Source organism: Vombatus ursinus, unplaced genomic scaffold (genome assembly GCF_900497805.2).
Source record: "Vombatus ursinus unplaced genomic scaffold, bare-nosed wombat genome assembly UNPS02015255.1, whole genome shotgun sequence".
NCBI lineage: Eukaryota > Metazoa > Chordata > Mammalia > Diprotodontia > Vombatidae > Vombatus > Vombatus ursinus.
Genome location: NW_020955033.1, coordinates 1139875 through 1150436, shown reverse-complemented (window position 1 = coordinate 1150436; position 10562 = coordinate 1139875). Strand labels below are relative to the sequence as shown.

The window sequence follows — 10562 nt, the reverse complement described above, 5'->3', positions numbered from 1 at the left end:
GGAAGCCATTTATTCTTGTCTTCTTTAAAATGATTACCTCAAGAGGAAAAAATATATGGTTCATAGACCACTAAAAACAGTATTTACCTGGTTACATGAACTGTGCATCATGCCTTCATAGGTACGGAAGCTTACATTAGATGGATTTACCAATGTTTTTAGCTTTTCAACAGTGAGAGAACCAAACATATGGGGAACCAAAGGGTCACAGTCTCCATGACACTGGAGAATAGAAATATCTTTATTAACTCCACTGATGGGACCCTGGAAAAAAACCAAAAAATGTTATTTGCCTCGCTAAATGTTCAAATATTTATGGCATCATGCCAGATAACTTTAAGATAAATACATATAAATATTAAGTATTTTATGGACTATAAGCGAAAGAAATGAAATGGGTATATTACTTCGTACACATATCATATCTAAAGTCTAAGAACTAGCTAATGTCCACAAAGATCATAGATTATATCTGTGCTATTTGTTCTTAAAACTGTTTTCTTATATTCCCATCCCCAAAGGCTGCTCACCTCTTTAGAGGCTCTAAACAAATTTTAAAGGAGTTTAAAAAAAAAAAAAACCAACAGGTCAAAGGATATGAACAAGTAGTTCTCAAAAATAGTATAAATTTTTAACAACCATATGAAAGAATGTTTCAAATCACTAATATAAGAGAAATACAAATCAAAACAACTCTTAGGTTTTATCTCATACAGAGCAATTTGCAACAGATGACCAAGGACAGGAAGAGTAATATAATGAAAAGGCTGTGGAAAGTAGACACATAAAGCACTGATGCAGTTGTGAACTCCAGAAACCAATTTGGAATTATCCCAAGAAAATAACTAGAATGTCTATACCCTCTTCACCCAAAGAGGCAATTGCTAGTCACACATATAAAGGATGTCAATGATTAAAAAAAAAGTGTCCTATACACCAATATATTTATAGCAGTACTTTTTGTAAAGGCAAAGAACTGGAAACAAAGTAGATGCTTATCAGCTGGAGAATGGCTAAACAAGTTGTGGTACATAAATATAATGGAATATTGTTGTAATAGAAGAAACAATGAATACGATGAATACAGAGAAAGATGGGAAGAATTCTGTAACCTGATACAAAGTAAGCAGAACCAGAAAAAAATGTGTATATGTGTGTGTATAACCACATATATATTTTATATATATATACACACACACATACACACATATATGCATGTATGTGTATGTATATAAATAACTATAGCAATGTACATGGAAAGAACATCAAAACAACTGGAGCTGAACACCTCAAAATTAATAATGAAGTTGGCCCCAAAGAACAGATATGAGGAAGTATCTCTTTCCCTTCCTCACATAGAGATGTCAAATGATTTTGATGGGTTGGCTAGTTTTGTTGAAGTATTTTTTTATTCTCTTCTTTAGTCTTTGCTTTAAAGGATAGCAGTCTGAGAGGGGTAAGGTAATGCATGAAAAAGTATTTAAGTAAAAAACAAAATATTAATACAAATTTAATATTTTTAAAAAGGAAAAGGAAAACTTCAGAAAATTTATCAATGCAATGACCAATCATGACTTCAAAAGACTGATGGTGAAGCACACCTCCCACCTCTCAGCACAGCACTGGTGCATTAGACGTGAAAAATAATGCATACATTTTTAAAAATTGGCTTAAGTGCTGATTTGTTTCTCTATACTGAGTTTTTACATGGGAGTGTTGTAGTGGGGCTAGGAACAGGAAAGTCAGTGGTAGACAGCATGCAAAACTGCTTAAATAAGATGTTTACAAAAAATCCTTTTAAAACTAACCATTAAATTTGAAAGCAAAGCAAATACAGATACAAGTCATTCTTCTGTCAGGAATCAAGTAATTAAGGCAATACTAAGAATTTTAGTCAGCCAAGACAGGCCTCTGTTGTCTCTTGTTCTCCATGTACAATCATGATCACCACAGGACTCTTGTTATCTTCCTAATCACTCTTTCAGCTTCCAATTTCTCCCCACTTCTATCTAATTTATCCTTCATGTCACTGTCAAATCAATCTTACTCATGCGGAGATAAGGTCAATTTGTTCATCTACTCAAAATTCTTCAACAGCTCTCTAAAATCTAATGGATTAAAGTTATGAGGGAAGAAAGACAATAAACTTGGTGAAATGGTCTACCTCAAGAAATGGTGAGTTTCCTTCTCATTGGAGGATTGTCTTCAATCTGTGGCTTGATGAGCATTTGGCAAGCATATTATAGTAGAAATTCTTTTAGACATGAGTTTGAATCAGGGGTGAGCAAACTATGGCCCATTAACATAGGCTGCAAATGAAAACTGGTTTTTACATTTTAAAAGTTTTATTAATTTAAAATTTTATTTTAAGTAAAGTTTCATTGTATTAAAAAATATAAAAACCATTCTTAGCTCTCTGACCAACAAAAATAAGTAGTAGAGCAATTTGGCCCATGGGCCGTAGTTTGCCAGCCCCTACACTAGATGGTAATTGGGTCCCTTCTAATTCTCAAATTCTGTAACTCTGGGATTACCTTTTCAAGTATGGCTATTGTTTATTCTTGGTTATATATTTTAATTTTGTTGATGATTACCAAATTTAAAGTTAAAAAAACAACAACAACAAGTTTCTTCAGGATATGTGCTTTTATTTCAGTAAGATAACACACTATAGATAACCCTAGCACTCAAGCATGGTGTTCTACCACAATATATACTTAAATGCTAATAATAAAATGCAAAATTAGAGGAAAATCCTTAAGGATACTAGAGACCCTCTTACTAGCATTACATATGTAATAATTTCATACTGTCAGTTACATTTATTAAACATATTACCTGTGGAAACGAAGATCGAAGTGGAAGCCAACAGCTGAGGGCTATAACCCCAGCCAATTTTTGCTGTGATGTAAGAGCAGTATACAAAGACAAAGCTCCTCCCTGTACAAAAGAAGATGTCAAAATTAGTGCAAGCTGAACATAAGTTCTGCTGGCTATCAGCTTCAAAGGAATTTTTTCTTTATAAGCTGTGTCTCTCCATATACAATGCCAAATAACTGATTTCATCAATGTGATCAAAACTGCAAGGATAGCAGTGTATATACTACTGTATTTCTAAATAATGCAATAATGTTCTTTTCATAAAGTAACAAAATATTAGTTAATAGATAAATTAATATTTCATATTATAATGAAATTCTTCACCTGCAAAGTACTTGTGATTAAAGAATTAAAAAACAGTAAAATCTCACTCAAACATTATTAATTCTGAACCTATGGATTTAGAAATAGTATACATCAGGGAAGCCAGATGGCGCAGTGGCCCTCGAGTCAGGAGAACATGAGTTCAAATCCAGCCTCAGACAGATGATACTCACTAGCTGTGTGACCCTGGGCAAGTCACTTAACTCCATTGCCTTGCCAAAAACAAAACAAAAAAATAGAAATAGTATATATGACTCTCACTGGATAAAAGTTGAAAATCATTTCCTCATCTGAAAATTTCCACTATCTTACTCATGAAAAAGACATGTAATTTTTGAAACTGAGGACTCAAGAAATAAAAGGATTTATTCAAGGCTGTCTTCAAGGTCTGGCTCTAACAATTAATTCTTACATATTTATGACATGGGATTACATAATGAAAGTCTATAAATTCTAACAAACTTACTACCCATTTGTACTTGGTTATATTATATGCTGTACTGAAATAGATATTTCTTCTCAAATATTCAATAAATTCATACTAGTCCTACCATTAAATTTCTACAGTCTCAACATATATACACACAAATATGCTCATACTAAATGTAATCCCTTGGAAATTAGAAGTTGGCTTCCAATATAAACAATAAAATTTAAAATCTAAGTTATATGTTTTTGAAAAGAAAATTTTATAAAAAAGAAACTATCATTTTTAAAAGCACTAATCACTACTTTCTTTATTCAGACAGTAAATCATCCAAAAAGCTAACATAATCTTAAACAATTTTAACAGAATGAAAAATGATGAAATTCGGAATGAGCAACATTAAAGTTTTATAGCAGAATGTCATAGTCAGATCACACCTGTAGTACTGGATTAGAACCTGAAAACTAGCTGTATTTTAAGAGAGTGACAAGCTGCCGTTCATCAATAGGAAAGTGGCCTAGATTTAATGTGACTCCTTTTGTTTTCTCTGATCTTTAGACTGGAAAGGACAGAACAAAAATGGCTAATAGGAGTTGATACACAAGAAAAGTGGTGAAAAGAGTAAGAACCAAAATGACTTATTTTGCAATGTACTGAAACTATTAATAGATGTGACTGCTGAGCCACCATGATCTCTGAAATACTGAGGAGAATATGGAAATGACTACAAGAATGAAGAATAAATGTTACCCCAATTTTCTCAAAACAAGAGAATAGCGATTACAATCTATAATCCAGTGAATTTGACTTTTATTCTTGGTTACTTTCTAGATTATTAGAAGGATAGTTAAGGAGCTTGTAGAAAAGGAAACAGTCATCATATACAGAACTCAAACAGTATCATCAAAAACGGTCTTGCAAGATTAATCCCATTTCAACAGTTTAATAGATTTGTAGATCAGGAGAATGTTATAAATATAGCTTACCTACATTTTAGCAAAACATTTCACAAAATCTCTCATGCTATTTTTGTGGACAAAATAGAGAGGTGTAGGCTAGACAAACAGTATAATTTAGGTGATCTGAAACAAGCTGAATGGCCACATTGAAAGAGAATTAATAATAGGCTGATGTCAATTCTAACAGATGACCACAGGGATCCATGTTTAGTCTTGTGCAGTTTTAACGTTTCTAGCAATAACTTCAAGAGAGGCATGGAATGTACAGTGAATCCAATTTGCAGAAAGTACAAAGACAGGAAGAATAACTCAGCATTGTGATATGGAGGCCAAAAGGCTCATGAAATCTTGGAAAATACTGAGAGGAAGATACCCCCGTATTCTCTGCTCTGCTGTTTTTCAGTCATTTCCAACTCTTCATGAGCTTTCTGGGTTTTCTTGGCAAAGATATTAGAATGGTTTGCCATTTCCTTCTCCAGCTTATTTTACAGATAAGGAAACTGAGGCAAACACAGGGTTAAGTGACTTCTTCAGGGTCACACAGCTAGTAAGTGTGTCTGAGGCCAGATCTGAACTCAAGAAGATGAGTCCTCCTGACGCTAGGCCTGGCACTCTATCTACTGCACCACCTAGCTGCCCTTGAGCAAAACAGTCCCTATATAACTTATGATGCATGCGCATATTACCCAGGATCATAAAACAAGTGCTGTTTGAGGCAAGACTAAAGCAACTAGAATAAAGAAGCACTGTCAACTGGGAGAAATGTCTTCATATCAAATCTCCAATGAAGGTCTGACTCCTAAGCTATAAAGATGACTAAAAGAATTTTGTAAGATCAAAAGCAATTCTCCAATAGAAAATTAAAAGATAGGAATAGTTTTCAAAAGAATTGCAAACTATTAATAATCATGAAAGAATATTCCAAATCACTAATAAGAGAAATGCAAATCAAAACTTCTCTGAGATTTCACCTCACACCTAGCAAACTGGAAAAGATGACAAAAATCTGTTTCTTCGTTCACAACATGACTGTGGAAAAATGTTTAACGTGGACTGCACATGTATAATCTATATCAGATTGTTTGCCATCGTGGGGAGAAGTGAGGAGAGGGAGGAAAATCTGGAACTCAAAATCTTATAAAAAGGAATACTGAAAACTATCTTTACATGTAATTGGAAAAAAAAGAAAATAACTATTTACAAAAAAAAATTTAAAAGAAAAAAACAAAAAGATGACAGAATGTTCAATGCTGAAGTTATTGTCTTAAAACAGGCACAGTAATACACTGTTAGTTCAGCTATAAACTGGACCAACCCATTATGGAAACCAACTTGAAATTACAGAGAAAAAATGACCCTACTGGTGAGTTCCTCTAAAAATCTCCGTTTTGAGGTTGGGCCCCAGTCGGTCATCCTTCACTTTTCAGACTTTGCAGACTTTGTCCTCATTTCCATATCCCCTATAATAGCTTCTGCTATCTTCTCACTCCACCCCTGCAGTGCCCTTCTCCCACTGGTGAGTTCCTCTGAAAACCTCTACTTTAGAAAGCACCCTAACCAGCCATGCTTCTCTGTTTGTGTCTTCTCACTGCACCTCTGTGGCAATTATCTCTTACTGGTGGCTTCCTTCATAAATCTCTTTTTGAAGGAAGAGCCCCGACCAACTATCCTTCACTCTTAGGACATCATGGGTATCTTTCTACCCCACTTTGCTTGTCAGCTCATCTTCAACTGTTGTGTTTTCCCCATTACAATGTAAGCTCCATGAGGGCAAGGACTGTCATTCTTTCTGCTTGTATTTGTAACCTCAGTATATAGCACAGTGCCTGGTACTCGGTAAGCGCTTAATAAATGGTTGGGACTTGGCAACAAATAAGGAGGAACACAGAAAAGCTCATATGAACTGATGCAAAGTGAAGTAGAACCAGGAAAATAATATGTACAATAGTAACAATATAAATGGAAAGAACAAAATAATCAAAAGTGAATGCTGTAAAATTATGATGACCAGTTCTCCTAAAAGAAAGCTGTAAGACACTTCCTCCTGTGTCTTTATAAAGGTGCTGGACCATGAAAATGGAACACTGCATATAATATCAGTTAACATCACATAACATATTTTAGTTTTCCTGAACTTTGTTTTGCCTTTCTCTTCTTTTATTCTTTACAAGGAAGACTGGCTCTCTAGGAGAGGAATATAGTGATTAGTGTAGGTTATATAAAAACAAAAGACATTAGTGAGAATTTTTTTTAAAGAAAGTCAACAATAAGTACTGATAATTATATATGTTGTCATACAGCAATATTGTTTGGTTTTAATTATTTTTCTTTCTTATAGAAAGAGGGGTTCTACCGGGTGGGGGGGGCCCACAGGTTTTAAGAAGTGACAAAGAGATGAAAAACAAAATTTCTACAACATTTTTTTAAAAATTAAGTAATGGAAAAAAAAATTTTTTTTAAATTAAGTAATGGGCTTAGTTCTCCCTTCTATATTCCCTGAAAAAGAAAGACAACTAGGTAACCTTTTCTTGGCTCAAAGATGACCTACCTCAGACCAGCCACTAACAAGAATTTTATCCCTTTACTCCTAGCACATTAACTTCAAAGCCTTTAAATTTTTATATCAGGAAAAGACTATAGTGTACAAAACATAAAGGGTATCAAAAAAAACTTAAACAGAAAATTAGGTCTTCACAGTTTATTCAAAGTCCAAATGAGTATTAAAACAAAGACTGTCAACTAAGATACTATAACATTCCCTGATAAGGATTAAGAAATGGATTCAGCAAGAGTCAGAACCACAGATTCTCATGTAACGGTAATTACAATTTGTATCTTACCTGAGAAAATCCTCCCAAAACAATCCTATGAGATGGAATTCCATTCTTCACTTCTTGATCTATTAAAGCCTTAACTGTAAATAAAAGTAAGAGTTAATTAACAAAATCTCCAAATTTAATTCTAATATAATTTAAGGCTGATAAACAAGCGTTGGCAAAGTGCAAATAGGGTTTTTCCCTCAAAATGCACATTTTATTGTTGCCTTAAGAGCCCACTAGAAATATTAATGAGTGCTAACAATTATTTCAAATTTTTTTAAAAATTCAATATTTTAAAGGCAAAATCTAAACTGTGCCTAACTGCCATAATTTAAAATGGGGGAACATCTTGTGTACTGCTAAAGTCCTACTCCGAGATCATTTTATGTTACAGAGATACAGTGGATTGTTGAAAATAATTTATGCTTTGGAAGGTAAGCTCTGGTACGTGTTTGTCATACAAATATCACCCTAATTGTTGAAAAAAACTAATTAATAGAAGGCCCCTAGAGGGTGATTTATTTTTCAACCAGAGCAAAAGCAAACACAAAGACTAATAAGCTGTACTTAGGACCCCAACAATAAAATTACTGATATTTTAAAGTTACATAAAAATAAACAAAATTTTCTCTTAGTTCCTTATGGCTGATAAACACTGGTTCCTATTACCCTTCTCTGAAACTCAAGCAACTAAAATTTCAGGGATATCTTCAAAGGCATTTTCACACTGATAACTTCTCAGGTGCTAGTTAGCTCTTACGATTTATGGCATGCTGATGCTTATTTTATTAAACATAATAAAAAAGCAGTAATTCTTCCTGCAGCAATAAAGTAATTTACATAAAAATCAAGCATGGACTTTTTCATTTCTGCGAAATTTGTGTTTGTTTTCAACACCAGCCATCTCTTGCGTGAGAGTTACCCTGGAATAGCTGCATCAGTCAAATGATCTAGCAGTCCCTTTTCACACAATTTGATTGGGTCTCCCTTTCTAAACCTGGAATATACTGCCATCCAATAATTCATCTCTGAATCTCCTGTTGGAGTATTTTTGATGGAAGAAAGGAAGAAGGGGTGTCCTATGGTCCTCTTTATTTTAATCTCCCTGTACCCCAGGGAGTACCTTTTCAATTCTTCTGAACTTTCTGGACACCACTGGAACCATCACCAATTGCCTTTTGGACACACTGATACCCAACTCCCACTGATCAGGAAATGGAAAGAAAGGAAAAGGAAACCTCTAACACTAAGGGGGCAAGGGTGGAGGGGTGAGGGGCTGGCAAAGAGAGAAAGATTAAGTAGGAAGATGCATGCAGTCAATTCTGCTATAATGTGTGTTTCAAAAATTAAATTTGTTCCAATGGGATCAATATATAAAGAAACATTCTGAGTAATAACACCCCTTTTGATTCCCACTTCTACAAGCAAACTTCAGGTCTCTGTCAAGGTAAAGTGTCTTTTTTTTTTTTAAATAGTCCCTGCCCTCAAGGAGCCTATGGCTTATTTCTGTAAAATACTATGAACATAGCTAAGTCAATACAAAATACACAACATATTAAATACAAAGTAATATGCACATATGCATAGTTTATATATGTACATGGTTAAAAAACAAAAAAAAAACACTGCAGGTGTGGAGAAGCCATGACAGCTATAAAGATGGGGTACAGTACAAGGACAGACCTATCCTTGAAAGGAATGAATGTTTAATAAAGGATTGTAAAACAGAGACTGATTGGGGAATAAGATTTCCCCCAGCCCAATGGTCCCCAACTTAAGCTTTTACAATAGGTGCAAGTAGGCTTTCTTTTTTTGTTCTTTTTTAAAATACTATTTTATTTTTTCCCAATTACATGTAAAGAAAGTTTTCAACATTCACTTTCAAAAGATTCTGAGTTCCAAACTTTTTTTTTTTTCCTGGTAAGGCAACTGGGGTTAAGTGACTTGCCCAGGGTCACAAAGCTATTAAGTGTCAAGTGTCTGAGACTGGATTTGAACTCAGGTCCTCCTGACTCCAGGGCTAGTACTGTATCCACTGTACCACCCAGCTGCCCCTCCAAACTTTTTTCTTCCTCCCTTCCTCCCCTCCTCCCTCCCCAAGATGGCAAGCAATCTGATATTGGTTATACATGTACAATCATATTAAACATATTTCCACCTTAGTCATGTTGTAAAAGAAAAATCAGAACAAAAGGGAAAAACCAAGAGAAAGAAAAAACAAATAAAAAAGGTGAAAATTGTATACTTTGATCTGCATTTAGACTCCATAGTTACCATGCGTCTTTTGGAAACATCTGAGATCATTGCATTGCCAAGAAGAGCCAAGTCTATCAAAGTTGATCATTGCACAATGTTGCTGTTACTGTTTACAATGGTAAAGTGTTAGTAGAAGTGTGAGTAGAGAAGGACTAGCCCTCATCACTCCTACTCCAAATCCCACTCCCTTCTCCTATGGCCTCTGGGAGGCTCAGAGTTGTGATCTGCCCGCAGTCAGATGTACAGGTCAAGCAGCAGCCTAGTGTCACAGTACTGTAGTACTTACATGTTTCTTAACCACTTAACATACATAAAACTGTGCTATCCTTTCTTATGTTCCTATCTTTTATTAAATAGATCACTGATGAAGATCTTGAGTGTTAAGTCCCAATCCTATTGTCCCCATAAGCTGGTTTTTATTGCAAAATTTTGCATTGCACAGCAATTTTTGAGAACCCCTATGGCATGTTATAGCAGAACTGCCTGTACTTAGAATCACAAAGTGGGACTTCATATTCTCACTCAGAACTGCTGTATAATAATGGTTAGGTTCTATCATCCTCCAGGTATTATTATGAATTAAATTGTTTTATCAGTTGACCTGAAAACCTAATCACTCCCTACCTCTTTAAATTATCATGTATACATTGAAGAACATAAGCTCCTTCAGGGCATAACATTTTCAATTTGTCTTTGCATTCTCAAAAACTCAGCATGTAATAGACCTGTAATAAATGCTTCTTGGATTAAGGTGAATTTGGAAAACATGCTCCCAAGATTCAAATAATCAAGTTGGTAGCTAGCTGCCTATAATTAAAAATATAACACCAGGGGGCAGCTAGGTTGCACAGTGGATAGAGCTCCAGTCTTGGAGTCAAGAGGACCTGAGTTCAAATG

General features: G+C 34.6%; 1 protein-coding gene across 1 annotated transcript in view; it reads right to left on the bottom strand.

The window, feature by feature from the left end:
- LOC114031929 (acyl-protein thioesterase 1) overlaps positions 1-10562 on the bottom strand; it is a 42319-nt gene that overhangs the window by 2207 nt on the left and 29550 nt on the right. Inside the window, exons 6-8 of the mRNA XM_027847144.1 lie at positions 7431-7504; positions 2839-2940; positions 88-264 (exon numbers count right to left, since the gene is read on the bottom strand). Coding sequence (XP_027702945.1) covers positions 88-264; positions 2839-2940; positions 7431-7504 — 353 coding nt within the window. The remainder of the gene's footprint in view (positions 1-87; positions 265-2838; positions 2941-7430; positions 7505-10562) is intronic.